The sequence below is a fragment of the Brassica oleracea genome, chromosome C1 (assembly GCF_000695525.1).
Source record: "Brassica oleracea var. oleracea cultivar TO1000 chromosome C1, BOL, whole genome shotgun sequence".
Lineage (NCBI taxonomy): Eukaryota > Viridiplantae > Streptophyta > Magnoliopsida > Brassicales > Brassicaceae > Brassica > Brassica oleracea.
In genome coordinates this window covers 11,836,148-11,860,080 of record NC_027748.1, presented here as the reverse complement: position 1 = coordinate 11,860,080, position 23,933 = coordinate 11,836,148, and the positions used below count along the sequence as shown (strand labels likewise).

General features: G+C 33.1%; 4 protein-coding genes across 4 annotated transcripts; 2 read left to right on the top strand and 2 right to left on the bottom strand.

Annotated features, from left to right (window-relative positions):
- Positions 1-2,623: 2,623 nt before the first annotated feature.
- LOC106325109 (tryptophan aminotransferase-related protein 2) lies at positions 2,624-6,182 on the top strand. The gene is made up of 7 exons (XM_013763139.1): positions 2,624-2,795; positions 2,874-3,044; positions 3,121-3,476; positions 4,675-4,981; positions 5,063-5,343; positions 5,425-5,717; positions 5,885-6,182. The coding sequence occupies exons 3-7, from the start codon at positions 3,190-3,192 to the stop codon at positions 6,079-6,081; spliced, it is 1,365 nt and encodes a 454-aa protein (XP_013618593.1). The 5' UTR covers positions 2,624-2,795; positions 2,874-3,044; positions 3,121-3,189; the 3' UTR covers positions 6,082-6,182.
- A 3,463-nt stretch (positions 6,183-9,645) lies between these two features.
- LOC106344851 (zinc-finger homeodomain protein 2) lies at positions 9,646-10,755 on the top strand. The gene is made up of 2 exons (XM_013784153.1): positions 9,646-9,695; positions 9,847-10,755. The coding sequence occupies exon 2, from the start codon at positions 9,908-9,910 to the stop codon at positions 10,580-10,582; it is 675 nt and encodes a 224-aa protein (XP_013639607.1). The 5' UTR covers positions 9,646-9,695; positions 9,847-9,907; the 3' UTR covers positions 10,583-10,755.
- Positions 10,756-13,905: 3,150 nt separating this feature from the next.
- On the bottom strand, positions 13,906-15,152 carry LOC106296340. The gene is made up of 2 exons (XM_013732459.1): positions 14,865-15,152; positions 13,906-14,489 (listed from the first exon to the last, which is right to left on the bottom strand). Exons 1-2 carry the CDS (start codon positions 15,048-15,050, stop codon positions 14,124-14,126), a joined length of 552 nt encoding a protein of 183 aa, XP_013587913.1. The 5' UTR covers positions 15,051-15,152; the 3' UTR covers positions 13,906-14,123.
- A 5,851-nt stretch (positions 15,153-21,003) lies between these two features.
- On the bottom strand, positions 21,004-23,407 carry LOC106312590 (protein S-acyltransferase 8). Its single transcript, XM_013750200.1, has 5 exons — positions 23,369-23,407; positions 22,741-22,926; positions 22,125-22,424; positions 21,804-22,037; positions 21,004-21,709 (listed from the first exon to the last, which is right to left on the bottom strand). Exons 1-5 carry the CDS (start codon positions 23,405-23,407, stop codon positions 21,239-21,241), a joined length of 1,230 nt encoding a protein of 409 aa, XP_013605654.1. The 3' UTR covers positions 21,004-21,238.
- Positions 23,408-23,933: the final 526 nt, after the last annotated feature.

Genomic DNA, 23,933 nt, shown 5'->3' with positions numbered 1-23,933 from the left:
AATTTGACGGAATATATGCAACACAATATATCCACAAAATGAGTAACTAGACCAATTCTTTTTTATTTTTTCAAACTAACATATATGATAAACAAAATATTAATAAAATTTAAGAATAATATATTTTTATATATATAATGTGATTTCATAAAAAAGAAAAGTTAGAAAATAATCTTGATATCAAAGTAAAGAAATAATCTTCCCTTTTAAAATTTATCGGTTATGTTTTTATGTAACTTTGTACCTATCATCATTTTATTTTTATAATTTTCTTTTTCCAAATTAACATATACTAAATTACTAAAAATCAAAATATATTTACACATCTAAGATGAACAACCAAATTAATACAATGAATAAAAATAGTTATACTTTAATTTGACGGAATATATGTAACACAATATACACACAAAATGAGTAACTAGACCAATTCAATTTTATTATACAAAGTCAAAGATTAAATTGAAATAATATATTTATTTTATAATATGTATACCCGTGCATGAGCACGGGAAAATCACCTAGTGATATATAAGAGCATCTCCAAAAGACATTTTATAAATTCAAATATGATATTATTTGTTCTCCAAAAAGTAACTTCAAAACTTCAAATTTGAATTTTTGAAAAGTGAAACTCTATATTTATATATTTGAAGTTTCACTATTCAAAACTTCAATTTTAAAGTTTCATATTTTTATTTGCATTTTGGTTCCTACAATTACACATCACATATATGATTCATAAATATTTTCTCGTTTATTGTTTTAATCCATATCTGATAAATATTTTAAATTTTGTTTACAAAATTTAAGTTTTACACATAAAATTAAATAAAAATTTAAATAAGATTTAAAATATGAATACACAACTATTACACAAATTTTAATATTACAACAACATTAATAGTCATATAAGTTTGATCTGGAACCTTCAAAATTTTCAAATATTGTCCATTTTTTTTGTTTAACTAAAGATGGTTGTTGTTGTTTTTGACGTCTTTTTTTTCTTACAATTCTTTCTTGTTCATATCGAATATATTCAAGAGTATTAATATCATCGATAAAAATTAGTCTTTTAGCAATATTTTATGTTTCTCTTTTACTTTCTTGTTCTGATATAATGTATTTACAAGTATTAATATCAGTCGATTTCAACAACTTTTAGCTTGTAATCTACAAAGTAAAAATGAGGAGAGCCCTTTTTTGGGAAGACGGCCTATTTCCACATAAGAACTATGATATAGTAACAAATGTACACAATCTTTCAATCTCGTCTTAATTGCACACTAGTTAAGTATAACAACCTATTTCCACATACGATGAAAGTTCGAAACCCGTTTCCACACAGACCAAGATTATGCTTGGTTTTAATGGTTTATGACATTAACCGATAGTAAACCAATTTGTATCGGTTGATATTGGTATAATCCGACCCAAACGAAGATCCAGCTACAAATCGATTAAAATCAGACACAAACCCCTCCCCCAAATCGATTTCATCATTTAGAACCCTAAAATCTAAAAATCCAGAACAGAGATTTGATTCCCACAGGGACAAACCCATAAGAGATTTCGATTTCCACACACTCTCTTTATTCCATTTATTCTTGAATAAACTTGATAAAGTCTGAATGAGTTGGATTTGAAGTTTAATTTATAGGTAGAGACTATTCGTCTCTTCATCTTCCTCATCCTCATCTTTGGAATCATCACTGTATTCTTCGAACTTAAAGTCATCCTCCTCCTTTAGCATCATCTCTCATCACTGTCCTCTTCATTCTTAAAATTACTGTGTTGTAGAGAGACAAAGGAAGATGATTTGGGGATTTAAGTTTTTAGGTTTCGAATTGGCTTAAGTCGGGTCTTGGGCTGGTTTATTAGATCCTATTGTATTAGGTCAATTTAATCCGGTTTATATTCTCTAATCGGGTTATTTTGGTTTAGTTAGGTTAGTCATTGGTTAAATTTTAAAACAGAAAAACTAACCAACTTTAAACCGCTATTTGTTAGTATTAGTTCGTCATTCAAAGTTTAGGGAGAAACGGGTTTTGAACTTTTATAGTGTGTGGAACTAGGTTGTCATATATACTTAATTTGTGTGCAATTAGATCGAGGTTCAAAGATTGTGTACATTTATTACTATATGATAGTTCTGGTGTGGAAATAGGTCGTCGTCCCCCCCCCCCTTTTTTTACTTCGAAATGTACTAGTAGATCATATATGCATGACGGAAAATCATTTTATGGAATAATATGGTATTTTATTTGAGGTTTAATATTAATTACGTTATTTAAAAAAAAAATATATATATATATATATATTTAATATAATATTTTATTAATTAATATTGTTGTAATATATTTATAAATGTGCTAGTTATATACAAAAATTTTATGAATTCAAATTAGTTATGACAAATATAAGGACCATATTATAAAATACAAATAGTTTTAAAGTTGAGTTTGAAGTTTTGATTTTGGAGATATAGAGTTAAAACTTCAAAATATAGTTTATTTTTGGAGACGCTCTAAGTCTGTGCACGAACGCATCTAATCGAAGTACATGTGAGAATTGAGAAGTGACGTAAACCTAGAAAGTAGTATTACATAACCATTCACCAGTCTTGTACTAAACAGGGATCCTGACTCTGTTCAGTGTCTCTCACTCTATTTTCATGTACTGTCGTTTCCAAGGCCTACAAGCAAAACAGAGCTAAATCACCTTCTTCTTCTTCTTCTCATTAATGGGAACAAAGAGCTCAACCTAAAAGCTTCTTCGCAGTTGGAAAATTTTAGGTTTGTTCTATGAACTCCTGATTCTAATTTTGCAATTTTTGACAGATACTTTTGTGTTTGTCTTTTATGTTTTGGCAGATAGTCTTCGGTTTTAGAATATGTCTGCCAAGATATAAAGCTTCTTTTGCCATTACCTTGTGAAGAAAGCTTGCAGCAACTTTATCTCTTGAGATTCTTCAAGGGTTGTTTTTTTAAATCTCTTTCACATTCATATCTTCAGCCAAAAAAAGGTTCAGTCTCGCTGGACAGGTACAAAACCCACTTGTGTTCCTTCTCCTTTTTGCGGTCTTAATTTAAAATATCTAAAAAGAGGTCTTCTTTCCAGCTACAAAACCCCACTCTGTTTCTTGGTTCTCTTCTTCCTTAAGAATTTGGTTTTAGTTTGGAGAGGAAAATGGGAAAGGTTCCGAGGATTCTGTCTTGGAGGAACATGTTGGTCCTCTCATTGGCTGTAAACTTCAGCTTGATACTAAGGATCTTGAAGGGTACTGACGGTGGAAACTCCTCGTATGTTGTTAGTATATGGCCTGTGGTATCTAACTCACTGGATAGAACGGTGTATGGTGATAGCAAATGGCCTGTGGTATCCACCACGGCCTCAGGATCTTCTTCTTTGTCTTCAGCATCTTGCACCTACAACGAGACTCAAGAAGATGACCACAGAATTATCAATCTCAAACTGTAAGTTTCTACTGCTTTTATTTCTTGATTTCTCATAATTATATCATAATAGGTAATATAGAATATACCCTAGTTTAGTCTAGTCTCTTGTGTAAATATGTTCCTCTATGCATTCATAGTACTGAGACTTCCAATAGTATCTCTTTCAACACTCTTCTTAAGTGTTCTTGGTTGCAAATTTTTAAAAGAAACAGTTCTTATCTTCTGGCAGAACTGTAATTGCTTGTTTATTCTTTCTTGGTATTGTCAGGTTAATAAATGCGTATTAATGGCGTATCATATAGAATCTACAGACAAATTTAATTTCTCCCTTATCCCACACTTGATTGCTTTGAAAGTCACTAGCTATTATAGCAACAAATCTGGGATTATCCTCTTAAGCACCATTCAATTTAAAATTCAAACTTCAAAAGAGAGCAACGTTACTACTGTAAAAATTGTGATGATCATCTTGACTTGCCTATTTTTCTAACCAGACTATATATTGCAAGTTACCGTGGAATATGTCTTAGTTCTGTGTATGGTTCTCTGTTCCTTAACGTACGCCGCTAGTTTGAATATTTGGTTCTGTTATTTACTTTGTTATGACTCGTCAAACCAATCCTGAAAAGTATGCAAAAAATAAAAAAAGTTTGCATGTTGATTGATCTTGGTGGTCCATATGGGAATTTGTATGTATTGGTCATAAATGTAAAATGGAAACTGGGTCATTCTTGTTTGATAATGGACGTAAAGAAGAGACTCAGAGAGTGATTTTTATTTATTTATATGGGTTTGGTATGTGGAATGTTGTGAGAGGGAGGAAGATAGTGAGTGATGTTCCTTTTTGGATGCTCGCTATTAATTTAGTTAGTGATGCCCAATAAGTTGAAACAATGGAAATTAATTAAAATGATTGAGAGAAACTCTTTTGAATTCTAGGCAAAAGTGAACAAAAAAAAAAAGTAAAGAGGGCCCTCATTTTGGTGGAAATGATTCTGCATACATACATAAAAATATATATATGTCTTTTAAGAGAATCTAAAGGACTACTTTAGTGATCTGCTTGACCATGTTCTTTGTTGTTTCAGAAACAGGAACGTGTTGTTTTATGCTCTCCATTAACAAAAAGGACCCACTAATTCTTTTTGACTCAAACATTCTTGTCGCATTATAAAACTAATTAATGTACTTTGATCCATGTGGTGGTTATACGCAGTGGTGATCCAATGGTGTATGAGAGATACTGGCAAGAAATGGGTCATATGACAACAATGGTGATAGCTGGATGGCAATCACTCAGCTATTTTTCAGATAATAACAATGAGCTTTGTTGGTTTCTTGAACCAGAACTTGCCAAAGAGATTGTAAGAGTGCATAAGGTTGTTGGGAACGCTGTAACACAAGACCGTTATATTGTTGTTGGCACTGGCTCAACACAATTGTATCAGGCTGCTCTCTATGCTCTCTCCCCACATGATGACTCTGGTCCTATTAATGTCGTCTCAGCTGCGCCTTATTATTGTGTGAGTTATATTCACAGCTGTCTTTCTTGATTTCCTTGAGCATATAAATCACTATAACGTGTGTAACTGGTTTGGTTGCAGTCGTACCCGTTGATTACAGATTGTCTTAAATCGGGTTTGTATAGATGGGGAGGAGATGCAAAGACATACAAGGAAGAAGGTCAATACATTGAACTTGTTACATCACCGAACAACCCTGATGGGATCTTGAGAGAATCAGTGGTGAACCGTAGTGAAGGTATACTGATCCATGATTTGGCGTACTACTGGCCGCAGTATACGCCTATAACATCGATAGCTGATCATGATGTAATGCTCTTCACTGCTTCAAAGAGCACTGGCCATGCAGGGATGCGCATTGGGTACATTCTTGTTACTATTTTCTTATTTTGAGGGAGCAAAACAAAAAAAGGAAGTGTATCTTAAACCTTACATTTTCGCAGCTGGGCTTTGGTGAAAGACAAAGAGACGGCCAAGAAAATGACAGAGTACATAGAACTCAACACGATTGGGGTTTCAAAGGTCTCGCAGCTTCGAGTAGCCAAGGTTTTGAAGGCAGTGTCAGACAGTTGTGGTAATGAAACGGCTAAATCCTTTTTTGAGCACAGTTATGATGCCATGTTTGAGAGGTGGAAGCTATTGAAACAAGCATCGAAGACTACTAAAGGTTTTACCGTTCCTGATTTTGCCTCTCAACGTTGCAATTTCCTAGGAAAAGCCTTTGAGCCACAGCCAGGTACTTTAAAAGAAAAACAAAGTAAATGGTTAATATCAAACTAGTTTATATATATATGCACTTACTGTTACAGAGTGCATGGAATTTTCCAGAAAGGCCATTACACTATCTGACCTTTGTATCAAACTATTTTTTAACTGATACTGTTTTGATGTATTTATGTGCAGCTTTTGCATGGTTAAAGTGTGAAGAAGGGATTGTCGATTGTGAAAAGTTTCTGAGAGAAAAGAAGAATATTCTAACCAAAAGTGGAAAATATTTTGGAGATGATCTGAGCTATGTGAGGGTAAGCATGTTAGATAGAGATTCTATCTTTAATACTTTTATTCACAGGATTTCATCTTCCTTCAATTCAACTTTGTAAGTACACACGTGCATGTCATGACAATATGTGTGTCTAACATTGTAACAAGTGTTTGTTCCATATTATGGAAATTTGAATAATGCGATGATCGAGACTTTCAACCATCTTAGATGAGTGAACGTGGATTCATTCACTACCGAGTGTTTGTGTCGTATCATCAATATTGTTCAACCAACGTTCATCCAACATTGATGTAGTCGAATGTTTTAAGTTTGAATAGTAGCATGACCCAGTTCTTTGTTTTTCACTATTACAAATTGTATTCCTTTGTAGTATATATCAAAATTAATAATTTGTCCGCAGGACAAACCTTATAAATGCAATACATCTAGCTGTGATAGGTAGACTAAGGTCGATCAATCCCGAATATCATCAAGTTACTCGCTTGTTTGAATAAATTGTATTTAGTCATTAAAGAAAACTAATCATGGAAATGCTTCTACCGAATCTTGCAAAGATAAAAAAGTGTACTCTACCATTGTTATAGTTTAAGTTAGTGTTGATATAAGCTATACTGGTTATATATAGGATGGCGCTCATAAAACTGTGTGCATTATGGTTCGGTAGATGTTACTTAATGAACATATTGACATACATGCTCTTATTGTGGGTATGGACTATAACAAACATGATTAGTGAATATTAAAAATTGACAAAAACGAATACAATAATAAATATAATTTCCTTGTAGCTCTTTAACAACCATTTAACACATGAAAAATGCATAAAAAGTATGCACGTCGGGTCCGGAACATAGACAAAGGAATAAATCGTTTAGAGTATCACGATTTTATGTGACAAATTTAGTTGTATGCAAGACTATATAAATTTCTTATTTTAGCTTAAGAGTATTATGAATATTTAAAAAATGTTAAACCGGCAGCGTAACAAAAGATGTCTCAGTTTTTTTTTTTTTTAAACAAAAGATGTCTCAGTTACAAAAAAAAAAAAATGTCTATCTAACATAAATTAAAATGTAAAAGCTTCTAGAAACAGACGTTAAGTATAACTTACGGGTCGCAGATATTATTGATCATCCTTCAGGAAGATGGGATAGCAGAAAATTGAAAGAGTTGTTTGTTCCTCGAGATGTTAGGATTCTGCAACGACATCAACCTGTTCTGTCAGAGCCTGATTCATGGATTTGGAGATTTTCAAGAACTGGTATTTATTCGGTTAAGACTGGATATGATCTAGCTTTTTCGAAAAATCATGAGCTGTTAACAATACAGAATATGAAACCGTCTTTAATTCCTCTCAAGATGGAGGTGTGGCGTTTCCTAGCACCTCCCAAATTCAAAGTTTTCATCTGGAAAGCCTTGTCAGGAGCAGTTTCAGTATCGGACTGTCTGGATGACAGATGTATGAAATGCGATAAAGTGTGTCAAACCTGTGGCAAGGATGGAGAGTCAATTAATCATGTCTTGTTTGATTGCACTTTTGCAAGAAAAGTATGGGCATGTTCTGGCTTTCCACACCCAAATCAAGGTTTTCATGATTTATCTCTCTTTGCAAACTTGAACTACTTGATCTTGACTTGGAAAAGAATGAGTGGGATGATAGATATCACACGTTGTTTTCCATGGATTCTTTGGTATCTATGGAAGAACAGGAATTTATTGATCTTTGAGGGGACTCTGTTCCAGAGTGATCAGCTCTGCAATAAGGCCAAGGAGGAGGCAGATCTGTGGTATGAAGCGCAAGATTTAAAAGATACTGGGGAAGCGACTTGTTGGGAGTCAGTGGTGCAAACAAGTGTGGAGAGGAGATCTCCCTCAAATAACATGGATAAGTGTGAAATTAGTATTGTCTAGGGGAAGAAGAAACAAGTTGCTGGGGCTGCTTGGGTTTTGAGTGATTCTAGTGGGCATGTCCTGCTTCACAGTCGACGCTCTTTTGGACTTGTGGAATCAAAAGATGATGCTCATTTCTTGGGTATGCTCTGGGCGGTTGAAAGTATGATCAGTCATAGACGCCTAAAGGTCTACTTTACATTTGAAGGAGGTGTTCTTGTTAAGGCAATTAACAGGCCAAAAGCGTGGCCCTCTTTCAAGTCTAAAGTTGTGGACATTAGGGGTCTTCTTATGAATTTTTTGAGATGGCAGGTTGTCTTTGAGCCTCATAATGCGAATAGTGGAGTTCGACTTATAGCGGAGAGTGCTCTAGCAGATAGAAGATTTCAATCTTACGTTGCCATTGGGTATCCTAGTTGGTGTCCTTAAGCTTTCGTTTTGGTATTGGATCTTAGTATCGGTTTTTGTTAAAAATGATCCAGTTCTGAGTTGCTTGTATCTGTGGTTGGATTAATGTAACTATTTGAATATATAAATCAATGAAAATCCTTTAGAGAAAAAAAAAAAGTATAATGTACATCTACAAATATATATGGATGAGGAGAAGAGATGGGGAGGGAGACAGAACCACACAAACATTCACGTGATATTTCTGCAAATTTTCATCATCAACTTTCTCCTGACTACGCCACATCACATCTTTTTGTGGAACTATTCCGTCGTCAAACCCGGCCGTTGCGTAATTTGTCTTTTTCCACAATCAGATCTTCCCCTTCTTTATCAACTTGATCGTCTACATAATAACTCTTCTTGTCTTTTTCCTTCTTCAAAAATAAGTCCTTGTTTTGAGAAAATTCTAATTATTATTTTTGATACCAAATTGCTCTGGATATGAGGCTGAGTCTCAATTTCACCTATTCTTGAATCTGGAGCATTTTGTATTTGTTCCCAAGCCTGTTCAACCTTAATTAGTCAATTAATCACAAAAAGAACGGTTAGATGTTATGATGTTGAATAACTTCGTATATCAAGAAAGTATACATAGTAGTGAACTAGTGATATATGATATATCAAATAGATAAAACATGACATGGAGATATCCAAAACTATATTCAGACTGCACATGTTACTGGACACCAGTTTAAGAATACCCGGCGAATAGGATGTACACACACATGGACATAAAACGGCCATTTCTGATAGAAAAAAAAATTGATACACTTTCTTGAAAAAAAGAAAACTAATTGGTAGATGCATTTGGCGGTCAGTTATATCCAGGTTCGATAATATAAATTTATGGAAACCAATTCAGTGAAGATAGTTCATCAGAATGAACACAATTATAAATTGCTTTATGTTTTTTCTTTGTTTATAACTAACCCAAACAAAAACCAAAATTAAGGCCGGACCTATCATCTTGACACGTTATCTCTACGTCTCATGCAGTCATGCCATTTTGCTGCGATTGGAGTAAGTTCCCAAAGATACTTTTACTTAGACCACAGTTCTATACATCGATCCTTTTTATAGCATGATTAAAGTCCCCAGAGTCGCACGTACCGTGAACAAAAACCCTAAGCGCCCTTTTAATCACTAATAAATCTCAAACCCACCACTTATATAGTTAAATTAATCTAACAACAGAACAAACTTTTGTTTATTTATGATATAAACTGTACTTTCAGTAAACCCATTATTTTATTTATTTTATGAAACTATATATATACTTGACAAATATGCTAAAACAAAATAAAAACTTAAAAAGTTGAGGCTAATTTTTACCAAGCGGCAGGCTTGCGAATTGTTGACCACACTCTCATCGTCTCTCTCTTATCTTCATAGTTTCATCTTTTCACTTAGATTAAATTATATACATATATTATAACTATGCTTTTTCATTATTTGTACTCTTAACCCTCATGAATTATTGGTCCCCAGAATAGTTTTTTAAGTATACAATTTAACTGTACAGATGTCTCTTGTGACGTTGAAGGATTAAAAAATAAAGAGGGATAGAGAGAGAGAAAAGAAAAATGAACTTTGAGGAGCAAGAAGAAGAAATGGAGATGTCAGGTGTTAACCCCGCCGGAGGTTACGACTCTCTGAGCGGCGAGGGAGCAACCTCAAGCGGAGGTGGTGGCGGAGGAAGTAGAAAAAGTGTTGGAGGGTCGAAGATAAGGTACAGAGAGTGCTTAAAGAATCATGCCGTTAACATCGGCGGCCACGCCGTGGACGGCTGCTGCGAGTTCATGCCTTCAGGTGAAGATGGTTCACTCGACGCTCTCAAGTGTGCAGCTTGCGGCTGCCACCGCAACTTCCACCGGAAGGAAACCGAAATCATGAGCGGCAGGGCCTACAGGGCTCCAACGTACTACAACCGTCCTCCTCAGCTGCCGCCGCCAGGATACCTTCATCTAACGTCTCCGGCGGCGGCAGGGCAGCCTTACAGGCCTACTGCGGCCTCTGGGGACGAGGAGGATACGTCAAATCCGAGCAGCAGCGGCGGAACCAGGGCTAAGAGGTTTAGAACGAAGTTCACGGCGGAGCAGAAGGAGAAGATGTTAGCCTTCGCGGAGAGGTTGGGGTGGAGAATTCAGAAGCATGATGACGCGGCGGTTGAGCAGTTCTGTGCGGAAACTGGTGTTAGGAGACAAGTGCTTAAGATTTGGATGCATAACAACAAGAACTCTCTTGGTAAGAAACCCTAAATTTTCTTGTATGATTTAAGCACAAGAGATCATCATTGCTTCTTTTTTTGTTGTTGTCGGTAATGACTTTTTTTTTTGTAAGTACTTGTACTTCCGGACATGATTTTTTCTTTTAGATAATTAATTAATCTGCTACTTTGGGACGGTTTAGCCGTTTAGGAGGCATTGTGATATATTCAACTTTTGTTCGAATGGTTAAGTTGATAAAAGTTACTTATGATGCAACTGATATTCAGTGTACTCAAAGTAAGGTGTTTTCTAGCCTAAGTTGCTAGTTGTATACCAAGTAATTTTACCCTATAGTGTCTTAGACTGTTAAGCTGTTTGAGTCTTTGTAAACCAAACCAACTTTGGTAATCAATATATAAGCTCTTGCCACTTTAATAATACTATATGAATATCACTTTATTAGTACGTACTAGATGAATATCCGAACATATGGACAAGTTCATTCTGCATTGCCTTAATCCCATGTCAATTAGAATATTCGAGCTAGCAGTTGCTACATCTTAAGTAACATATTTGTAGCTTCTTTAGTTCTTTGCGGTTAAGAGAGTTAAATTTAATCTTATCCTGACTTTGGTTAAAGAGATTATATGAATCATAATATAAAAGAAACTATTATACAGTTATGTGAACTTAAGTAAGGTTTTCAACCAAATCAAGTGACCATAAAGACGAAACTAGGTGAAGAATACAATTTCTTAATACATTTTCATGATCCTTGATTAGATTCTAATACTTCTTATTATTGTAACTAAATTAAAATAAAAAGGAAATCTTAAATGAATACATACAGCTATGTAGTTCGAAAATAAATCCCAAAAGGAATATGCTAAAAATTAAACCAATGATTTTGAATGGACATGATGGAATCCATCTTGATGCAGAAAATGACGAGAGAGAGGAATGAATTCACATTTGTCACCTTCTCATCGCTATCTTACCAAAACTCACCGCTGATCACATTAACTCGTCTTCTCTCTTTTTTCCTTTTATGTTCACTTTTTTCTGTCGAGCATAGGACTGAGCGTTCGGATCTTCGGGTCAGGTTCGGACTGGTTCTTTTTGGGTCCGGAGGGTCCTAAATATTTAGACCCAATAGGTACTTAGAAATTTTTGGTTCGGGTTCAGGTCGGTTCTTCTTGGGTCCGGGTCTATAATTAAAATACCCATAAAATACCTGTAATTTTTTGGGTCCATATCGGGTCCGGGTCGGGTTTGGATATTTAGGATCTGAAAATGACATGATATACCCAATTCCATCAATTTTAGTTGAATATTTGTCATATATATCTACAATTTTACAAAACAGCTTAAATAAAATTATTAATAATTAAAATAAAACATTTTAAAACTCTAAATTTTACATTTTAAAACTTTATATTACTTAAAACATGTGAAAAAATAATAACAAATGTTGTCCACAAAAGATATTTCAACTAAATCATAAAATAATATATATAAAATAGAACACAAAACATCATAGTTTTAGATATACATGTTTTTAAGTCGGGTACAAATCGGTTTTTATCGGGTCGGGTCTATTTAGGTCGGTTCTTTTCGGGTCCGGATCTATTCGGATCGGTTTCTTTTCGGTTCCGGTTCTTTCGGGTAAAAAAAATTTAGATCCAAAAGGGACTTGTACATTTTCGGTCCGGTTCCAGATCGGATATTTTTGGGTCGGTTCCGGTTCGGATCTTCGGGTCCAGGTTAAAATGCCCAGCCTAGTTGAGCATTGCTTTGAAACCTCTCACTCTTTTGTCTCTTTCACATCACGACACAACCCCCATTAATAGATAGACCTCATTTAATCGCTGTAACGGTTTGATATAAACATATCAAATTACCCTGGTATTGGGGTTCTTTTTATCCATAATATTTTAGAGATTTAATAAAATTTTAAGGATTTTAAGTTTCAAGGGTTTCTTGTCAATTTAAAGTATCGGATATATAGTTTTGGTACTAACTAAAATGTAAAATTAGGAAGATTGAAAATAACAATTTTCGTATATTATATTTTTGTATGCACAAGCTAGCTTGCGATTCTTTTAATTAGCCGTTTAAACTCAGTTGTATACTTGTATGTAGACATGATTGATTGCATCAGTTTGATAATACGAATTGAATCTCTACATTGGATCTTGCGAATATTTTTTAAGATGGTGCTAAAGTAGAAACGATAATTTTTAAGATTCTTCTAAAACACTTTTTGCATTTTTATTTATCGAAAACATACACAAACATAAGTCACGTAGAATTTCATAATATTTACAAAGTTTAGGTCATACTTTTTTCTGTCAAATATGTGAATCTCATTACTAAGTATTGTCTAAATGATACAAAAATTCTTGAATCTAAGTAGATTCTGCGGTCGAACCTCCAAAGTCTACATTAAATCTCGCAGAATTGCATGACATCTATAGACCTTGTAAGTAGAATACAGACTGTGCGGTTCGACCGTACTTTATAGCCATTTTCCATTAAATTAATTAAGATTTTCGATTCTTTCAACTCATATAGGTTCAACTCTATTGATTTCACACCATTTTCTTATAGAATCCACATCTTTTGAATAATGAATAATATTAACATATTTCAAAAAGTCATACTCAGAGAAAAAAAATCAGTTGACCTAAACATATTGAAACTGTTTAGTTTGAGTAACAACCCCTAAACAATCAGATATTTGCCTTAACTGATTTAGATTTTATTTTATATTTACATTAAATCCAGAAAGTTCGAATCAATTTTAATAAATATTGCCTTGTCTGGTTCATAGGCAATTTTTTCTGATTTCGTAAGAAAAATATTAGAAGAAACCGCGAAATCTATAGAAGATGGACTAATTTATGAAAATTGAAATTTTCAATAATTACGTGAATAAATAATTTATAAATTTGAACTATGTATTAACAGCTTCAAAACTTGATGTTACTAAGAATAAAAAAGGTGAAAGTTTCTAATTCTAGGAATTATATTCGCTAAGCTAGAAACAACACAATTTATTTTCCTGAAAAAGAAACAACACAATTTTCAAAGAAGATCAATCTTTAGGCCGATTTTCCAGATCGACCAGACAACAACCAAGGATGAGCTTCAACTGCCACTTTACTCAATAAGCTTAGGTGAGATTCATCTTATCTCTTAAGTCTTAATTTGGCCAACGATTAGATTTCTATTTCAGTTCCGTGTTTTGTAAGACCTTTTTCTTGTGGGGTTTTCCAAAACTCAGTATGTTTTTCCTAAAGCTTACAAAAGTCAATATGTTTGTACCAGGTGATGTCTTGTTAATCTTTGTTCGCTTTTGGATTTTCCAACAATTGATACAAATCAGATTTATATTTATTTTTATAAAAAGATCATACAGCAGACTCTTTATATATGCCAAAAATATTGACAACATTAGTTCTGCAAATATTTCAAAAACTTAATTACTAGTTTATCACAACACATTTTGTGTGTGTGTATATGTATATTCATTTATTTATTATATTTTGTATTGTGAACACAAAAAAAACGAAACCGGACCGGTTTAAAATCAGACGCGACGGTGGATGTTCTCATCATCATCGTCCACAGCATCGGCGGCACTAGCTGCAAGATCAAGAAGTTTCTCCATCTGCACCGTCATTTCCTTGAGAGTAGTTGAAGCCTGGTCATTTTTGCTGGCAACTAATCCCTCCACGCGCTTCATCTGGTCGGTCGAAGACCTAACGTCGTAGTGAGCAGTGTCAGGGGATTCCTTGAGCTTCACGTTTGCGCTCTTGAGATCAGCCACCACGGTTAAGTAGGCCTTGTGGTACTCCGTAAACGTTGGATCAGTCTTACCCGTCTCAGCCACGAAAGCCGCTGTCTTCTCGGCGTGGGCTATGGTGAGCGCCATCACGGCCTCGGCCAGTGGATTCTGGAGATAATAAAGAGATTTTATTAGTATCAATACTAATGATCATTCTCATTTAAGCTCTTTCACACGTAAAGCATATGCAGTTGTATTTTTGAAGCAATAGAAACATATTAAGTAAACATGATATTCTTTTTTTTTTATATATGCGGCTAGTTAATCCGGCCAGCTTCGGTATAAACACACTAGATGCTACAGTGTGGAAAAAAGGTATCACATTGTCGGATTGTCTGTTTAAAATGTTTTTCGACTAATGCTAGAAGATTTTCGGATTACATGTTACCGGACTACCAAATAAACTGACTAAACCATAATTCAAACGCAAATTTCTTCTGTGATTTAACGCAAACAAAGAGACATTGGTTTAAAGATGAGTACCAGGCCAATGGGAGCAGCCGTAGGGGGGTTGGTGGTCAATGTTTTAACGCAGTAATCTTGGTCGTGGGAGCGATCGCAGATAGCGTCAATGTATTTCATTTGAGGAGAGGCTGAAGCTGGAACTAGGAGTAGTTGCAACGTAATTGCCGCCGCGGCGAAGGTGGACAGAACTGAGAACTTTGCCATTTTCTTTGCGTCGGAAGTTTTGTTTTATTTATTTTTTTCTCTTTTTTCTTCCGGTTGTTATTCAGTTTTCTATATGTTGATTTTCTTTTATAAACTGAGGACGTGGGTATATATACAAGTACACCTAGGGCTTGGTCAGGGACGTTTGATATTCTTGGAAACTAATATATTAAGAATTGATGTAAAATGCGTAAGGTTTTTACTAAAAGTTTGCTTATATTTGCTAAATTTGGAGAACCTATGTTAATAGTATGTGGTTTGTATAGATTTAGTCAACGAAAAAAACGCCTATGATCCTCTTTCTTTGTTTAGAAAATTGAGCTATGTCGTGACAAGTGTTGAGGTCCTTGGTGATCATAGAAAAGAAGTGATCTAATCTAATATGATAAGCTAAATATTAACACATTTCACTGAAGTTTTATTTGACATACATTATACTATACACTAGATAGTAATCCGCACCGTGCGCAGAGTGATATAGTTTATTGGATTATTTATTATACGTTGTACTAAGGGATTTGTTGTCTATCTTTTTTTCGGGGTGGACATTCTTATATATGTTCGAAATTCAGTTAATCTATTCAGATTTCTGATTTTCAGAGTTAAAAATTTAAATCGTATTCGGATATTTATAAATTTTGGTTTGAATTTGGTTTGAATCATTGCGGGTTCGATTCGGATTCGAGTTCGGATACCCATTTTAATTATGTATTTAAAAAAAATCAAATATACATAAATCCTCAAAATCAAAAAATCAAATAATATAAAACATAAAAAATTGAATAATGAAAGACTAAATAATAATTGCTCCCTCTGTATCACTTTAAGTGGTGTTTAGAGAAATAAATTTTGTTCCAAAATAATTTATGTTATTGTTATTCTAGAAAAAAAAATAATATCATTTGAACTTTGTTACCAATTACAAAATACAATATTTTTTTTATTGGTTGAATTAGTTTCATTTAATGATACTTTTATGCAACCAAGATAAATTGTATAGAAATTTGTATTTTCTTAATCCATGTGCAAACACCTTAAAAGCCAAGATAAATTGTATAGAAATTTATATTTTCTTAATTTATGTGCAAAAATCTTAAAAGCCACTAAAATTAAAACATAGGGAGTGGTTCAATTTAAATATTTGGATGGAGAATAAATAAATATTTTCAGTATTTTGAACATTTTCTGTTATTTTTTATATTTACGTGCGACTATGTTGATAATTTTTATATATTTTTGAACATCTAATAGATATAAAATTTAAAATAATTAACATATTTAAGTATATAATTGTGATTTAGATACTTTTGGTATCCAAAATATTTTAGTTTGGATCAAATTCAGGTATGAATATTAAACTTTTAGATCCATATGAGTAATTAATAAGTTTTATTTTGTGTTTAGTATTACTTTCAAATCTAGTTCGGTTCGGTTCTTCGGACCCATATATTTTATCCAGACTTACTTTCTTCTACTAAAATAAAAAACGTAAAACAAATATTTTAGGCTTATTTAAAATACATAATTGTTGGACCATACTTTAAGAATACCAATAAAAATGGATGGCGTCGTGTTAATATTGTTGGGCATATTGCAAAATTGACGTAGTCTATAACCAATAACGTGTATTTTCTTATAAATTTTTGTTGGTACATATAATAAAAACACGATAAAATCAAGTGAAAAGTGTTAGATTTGCGTGGAAAATAATGTGAACTCTTCACTCGGCACCTTAATTTTATTTCTCAATCGATTCACGAATTTTCTTTTCTTTTAAATATTTTCTGATTTCTGATTGTTTTTTAGCAATTTGATTATTATTCTAATTATTTGTCTGATATGAAAACTCTGTAAAGAAAAACAATATTTGACTAAACTAAATATCCGACTTTGTGTGTGGTATTTTTTACCTTAGTTTTTTTTAATTCATAATCAATCACAATTATTTGTTGTCATCGTGTGCGTAAGCCTCAACCATGCTAAGTTAGGCAAGATACGAAACTTTCAATTTATAAAACATTCTCATTCCAACATTTTAGTTGATGCAAATCTTAATAATTTTGTAATTTATTTCTTTTAAAATGATATTATTTAGTAGTTGTACGAAGAAAATTTCAATTCACTAATACAAATGTTAAAAATGTAGGAACTAAAAATGACATGATTAAAAAAAAATTAGTGCGAACACATTAAATTATTTGCGGTGGAGTTGAAAAAATTAGTATGTGAACACATTAATTGTTAAATGTCTGTGAGGCCGACGCGTAAGCATACTCAAATTGAAATCGATGTGAAACTATAACGTGACGAATATAGTGTGAACGAATATAGTGTGAACGCATTAGTGACAAATGCTTTTCTTTTAATATATAGGGGATATCATAGAAAAACAAAGGTTATTTTATTTTGTTTTACACAGTGTTGTATTCTGGGGGAGATCTAAAAAATAATATAATGTGTGGCATAATTAAAATATATAATTAAAATATATAATTAAAATATTAAATAATTTAACGAATTGGACTTCATTATTTCTTTTTTAAAAATTTTACATTAGTCAGTAAAGTGTTGCATCTTATTTTAAATGAGCCATACAAAGAAATAATAATTTTCATATTTCTTTGATAATTAACTTTCATAATTTTAAATCTTCCTTTTAAGTAATGTTATAAATTATATACTGCATATAATACTTAGAACCTTTATTCCTTTTAGTTTTACTAATCTAAGTATTGAAAAATTAAAATAATAGTAATAAGTGTTAGAGTGAAATTCAAATAAAAATTATAGTTTTTATCATGGAAAATTTAGTATTCAAAAGCAAAAAAGTCTATAAAGAAAGAAAGAATAGTTTTATGTAGCAAAAAAAAAGAAGGGAAAAATATTGTATGAAATGGTAACAAAAATGTGTAGAAAATTGAAAAAACAAAAAATAGTTTTAGGTAACAAAAAGAAGAGGAAACATAAAGATTATTAAAAAAGAGAGCATGGATAGTTTTAAGGGAGCTTCGAACTTGAATTAGGTAGGGCACATGAAGCCACTTAAGCCAAAAGATCTAGATATTTTTTTCTGTTTTTAAGATCACAAAAAATTATATAATCAGTATGTGGCACATGTCACACCAGATAGGTCCGCCCTTTGTCAGGGTGATCTAAAAAATAATATAATCTGTGGCACAATAAAAATATATAATTAAAATATTAAATAATTTAGCAAATTGGACTTATTATTTCTTTGTAAAAATGTACATTAGTCACTAAAGTGTTACATCTTATTTTAAATGAACCATACAAAAAAAAATCATATTTCTTTGATAATTAACTTTCATAATTTTAAATCTTCCTTTTAAGTAATGTTATAAATTATATACTGCATATAATAGTTACAACCTTTATTCTTTTTAGTTTTATTAATCTAAGTATTGAAAAATGAAAATATCGTAATAAGTGTTAAGAGTGAAATTCGAATAAATTATAGTTTTTATTATGGAAAATTTACTATTCAAAAAAAAAAGTTTATAAAGAAAGAAAGAATAGTTTCATGTAGCAAAAACAAAAGAAAAACATAAAAAAAGAGAAAATATTATATGAAATGGTAACAAAAGTGTGTAAAAATTTGAGAAAACAAAAAAAAAAGTTTTAGGTAACAAAAAAAAGAGAAAACATAAAGATTATTAAAAAAGAGAGCAGAGATGATTTTAAGGGAGCTTCAAACTTCAATTAGGTGGAGCACATGTAGCTAGTTAAAGCCAAAAGAGCTAAATATTTTGTTCTTTTTTTAAGATCACAAAAAGTTATATAATCAGTATGTATGTGGCACATGCCACACCCCTTCCTATGGTGGGTCTGACTCTGGTCAGGGGCGGATCTAAAAAATAATATAATGTGTGGTACAATAAAATATTAAATAATTTAGAGAATTAAACTTTATTATTTCTTTGTAAAAGTTTACATTAGTCACTAAAGTGTTACATCTTATTTTAAATGAACCATACAAATAAATATTAATTTTCATATTTCTTTGATAATTAACTTTCATAATTTTAAATCTTCCTTTTAAGTAATGTTTTAAATTATATACCGCATATAATAGTTATAAACTTTGTTCCTTTTAGTTTTATTAATCTAATTATTGAAAAATTAAAATAATAGTAATAAGTGTTAAGAGTGAAATTCAAATAAATTATATTTTTTATCATGGAAAAATTAGTATTAAAAAAAAGTTTATAAAGAAAGAAAGAATAGTTTTATGTAGCAAAAAAAAGAAAAAAAAAAGGAAAATATTGTATGAAATGGTAACAAAAGTGTGTAGAAAATTGAGAAAAAAAATAGTTTTAGGTAACAAAAAGAAGAGGAAACAAAAAAAATTATTAAAAAAGAGAACAGAGGCGGTTTTAAGGGAGTTTTGAACTTGAATTAGGTGGGGCACATGAAGCCACTTAAGCCAAAAAAGTTAGATATCTTGTTCTGTTTTTAAGATCACAAGAAAGTTATATAATCAGCATGTGGCACATGTCACACTCCTTTCTAAGGTGGATCTGCCCCTGGTCAGGGGCAAATCTGAAAAATAATGTAACGTGTGGCACAATAAAAATATATAATAAAAACATTAAATAATTTAGCGAATTAAATTTTATTATTTCTTTGTTTAGACTTTATTATTTCTTTGTAAAAAATTACATTAGTCACTAAAATGTTACATCTTATTTTAAATGAACCATACAAAGAAATAATAATTTTCATATTTCTTTGATAATTAACTTTCATAATTTTAAATCTTCTTTTTAAGTAGTGTTATAAATTATATACTGCATATAATAGTTATATTCCTTTTAGTTTTATTAATCTAAGTATTGAAAAATTAAAATAAAAGTAATAAGTGTTAAGAGTGAAATTCGAATAAATTATAGTTTTTATTATGGAAAATTTAGTATTCAAAAGAAAAAAAAAGTTTATAAAAAAAAGAATAGTTTTATGTAGCAAAAAAAAAGAAAAAAAAGTGAAAATATTGTATGAAATGGTAACAAAAGTGTGTAAAATTTTGAGAAAACAAAAAATAATTTTAGGTAACATAAAGAAAAGGAAACATAAAAATTATTAAAAAAAAAGCAGTGACGGTTTTAAGAAAGCTTTGAACTTGAATTAGGTGGGGCACATAAAGCTACTTAAGCCAAAAGAACTAGATATTTTTTTCTGGTTTTAAAGATCACAAAAAGTTATATAATCAGTACGTGGGCACGTGCCACACCCTTCTTAAGGTGGGTTGTATTTGTATTTCTTTTGTCACACATTTGTATGCTGTATGTAAGAGAAACTGATAGAACTGGATTTTGGTTGAGCTACACAGCATGAGTTTTAAGGTAGAGAGTTATGCCAGATATCATCAACTCAGATATTTTTCTTTTAACACTTTCATTAATGAAAAGGAAGGATACAAGGATGAAACATCAATGGAGGATACAAAGGTGACACAACAAAGGATCAAAACCAATCTAACAAAAAAAAGGAAAGGCTCAACAAAAAAATATGCCTTAACCATAAGGGATAACCCCTTGCAATATAAGATTGGAACCGATCCACTTTGATCACACTATCAGCAATGAGATAAGCACCTTTAATACCTTCACGGGAGTGGAAATGCACACTCCAGTCCAAAAGGACATGAAGCATAAGATAATCTTGTCAGTTTGAAATCTAAGGGATGGCCAAGAGAAAGATTTTGAGACTGCAGCGACCAGATTATGGTCTTCACTTGTGAAAATGATAAGAGTCGAAATGAAGGACGTTCTTCAAGCAATCAATAGCCCATAACAAACTTTCAAAAGATGCATCAATACACTCTTTATATCTGAGAAGGATCTTCTACTATGCATTAAAACCTATAACACATATCAGCCGAGAGGGTGGAGGAGGTTCCAACCGAATGTGATTCTTCTCTTTCTGAAGTTTCCAATTCAGATATAATAACAACTTCTCATAAGATCAAGAAAACAACACAATACATATTTAAGGAAACGAAAGGAAGATAGTAAGGGGAATAATACACTCAAAGATTACATGAACTGATTGGCAAATCCCCAAAACCAAATCAGATCTTCCCACTTCTGTCCTAAAAGAAACCCCCCAAATGTTTGGAGCAATTAAAAACAAAAGCAATCATCATCATCTTCCTCCCTTTGCAATTAGCTTTAACTCTCCCGGACATTAGAATTAGCTACATCTGCTGCTATATCCCAGCTCCCACTTCTTCTTCCCCAGCTCCCATGCCTTGTCTCTGTCCTTATCGTCGCTGCTCTATCAGCAACCCCAAGGGCCAATTGGTCAATGTCCAAAGTCTGATGAGGTTGGTCGTTGCTGGCCTCTGCTGGATTACACCGCTGTGATAAGTTCATAAGATCGTCCCCAATGTCTAGATCGTCTTCCACTTTCTGTCTCCGGCTCCCGATCTCATCCTCTGCTTCGGCTGATCGCTTGTTGATATTGGTGACGATGGTTGGTAGAGTAACAACTCTTGGAGGTTCTTCTTCGACAAAGGCTCTGAAGTTGTTCCTTGAGGGCTTAACCTTCGTGCAAAACACCTCCATGAAATTGTTTGCACACCCACGGTTATAGGCCACGGTTCTGCTGTTTGGTCTGTACCGGAAATTCTCATACGTTGTCTGCAAAATTTGCGCAGCATTTGCTATAAGTTGACTCACAATTTGCATAAGATAATAACAGAAGATGGTAGCAATGATTGCAAGTGAAACTGACCTGGTTGGTACCAATGAGGTACGAGTGAAACCCTGTGAGGCCTCCAACAAACCACAGGGCAATAAAGCAATAGATCATCAGCGCAACCGCCCAAGGTGATTCTCTCATAGCCATCCATACGGTTCCGCGTTGATGTTCCATTATAATATTGATGTAAAAAGCCGACATGGAGAACACATACACGCAGAGAAGAGTTGCCGAAGAAACAAACATAAAGAAGTACCTATAGTTTCTCTGCCAAAAGGTAAAGATTTTTCAAAGTGAATATGCTTTCAGTATAAAAACAATGAACAACATCTCTTTCAAAGTGAATGAGCTTACCAGTCCAATGCATTGGCCCACCCAGGGGCAGTGATGATCAAAGCGCTCGACACAGTTGTTGCAAATGGAACAGTGAGAGCAACGAGGAGGCCTGTAAAGCATGCAGGTATCGCAGTATTTGACTCTAACGGTGGTGCCATTAACGATGACTTCTTTCGTCCTAGGAATTTGAACACAAGGTGTTTGTCTTCCATCTGCTGATACTGTTGTCTCATAGCGTAGATCTTCCTCTGGTGGATGCGAGTTTCTAGGGACAATACCAGGATCTCTTGCAGATGTGAAAGATAGGAGGATAAACACCTATCACAACCAAACCACATGATTCAGCAAAGCAAAAAATATAAAATATTGAATCCCACACAACAAGTGAAAGAACAGGAGTTTTAACTTCTAAGCCAGAGTTACGAAACATCTTATGCTACATGACTGCATTGTATAATCAAGTCATTTTTCAACAATCAATCAAAAAAAATCTGAGGCTTTTTATAAGATTGTGTTAAAATGCCGATTGAATGCTGATTATAACCCAAATGAACAACGAGCAAACAAAAATCAAGTGTAAAACAAAGACATCAAATGAGATGTGGCTATCAGATGAGCACCAGAGAAGACTTACATAGATAGTGAACAGAATCGGCACCACCAAGATAGCGTATCCAGCGTTGTGGGGAGAGAACTCATGGAGAAGATGCCTAGCTACAAACACACAGAATAAAACAACTGGAACCAGGATAAGCAGCACGGTAAGTGGCACTGATCTAGCATCTGGACCAAATATCACTCTCCCACCAAAGATAAACTTCTGCAAAATAGAACAAGAGAACAGAGCAAATCAAAGATCATATAGAAGAGACAAGACTGTGCTAAAATCCAGCTCTAAGTGAAACCATTAAAACCAACATACACATAGCTTATGAATCCAAACAACCACTAATACTCCAATGTAGTTTAATTCAAAACCCATAAAGCCATTACGATTACATGCTTTTAGCATATGAAGCACATATTTTAACTAATGATACTCAAAAAAAAAAAGATTTAGACTTTGCATCATTGGTTTACACTTGCGTAACTAAGACTATATGGCTACATAGTAACCCACCTCCCTGTAGATAAACTTCGCAAAAATCAACTAAGAACACAAGCATTTTCAGAGCAGAAAGAATCGATTTTGGAGGATACCCATAAGAGAAAAACACTAAGAAAATAAAGGGTCAAATCGTTCGACGACGAAAGAGCCTTACATTGCTTCCTTTCCAGGCTTGGTAGACCCGTTGTGTCATTTGAAAAGTTTATCCCCAAACCTCCGGCGCTTTCTCCGGATGAAAACGCCAGAAGAAGGAAATCGATTTCGAAAACCTGAAAACAGTACCAGAGAATCGCTTGCCGAAAAGGATTTTGATTTACAGAATAGTAAAAAGGCTAGCGAGCGAGCGTCGTCTCTTCCGATGAACGATAGCTTTTTATAAAAGAAAATTTTTAGGTTGTCTCTTTTCGTTTTCCTTTCCTCTTTTTTCTTTTCTTTCTCCTCCTTATTTTGCTTATATGAATGACGTCAGCATGTTTAACTTCTCTAAGCCACAATTAGTATATGCCCTCGTTTTTCCTGCGCATTTTCGTGTCAGGCCCATTCCTCGTGCGGCAGCACAGCACTGATGTAAATGGTAACATGAAATAGAATTCAAGGAATAAATCTTGATGGGATAAGATGGATATAATTGGTTAAAAATGTAATATATTCATTCCTTTTATTCCAAATCATAATTATGAAAAAAATATTTTTTTTCTTTAATTACTTTGAATAGTTAT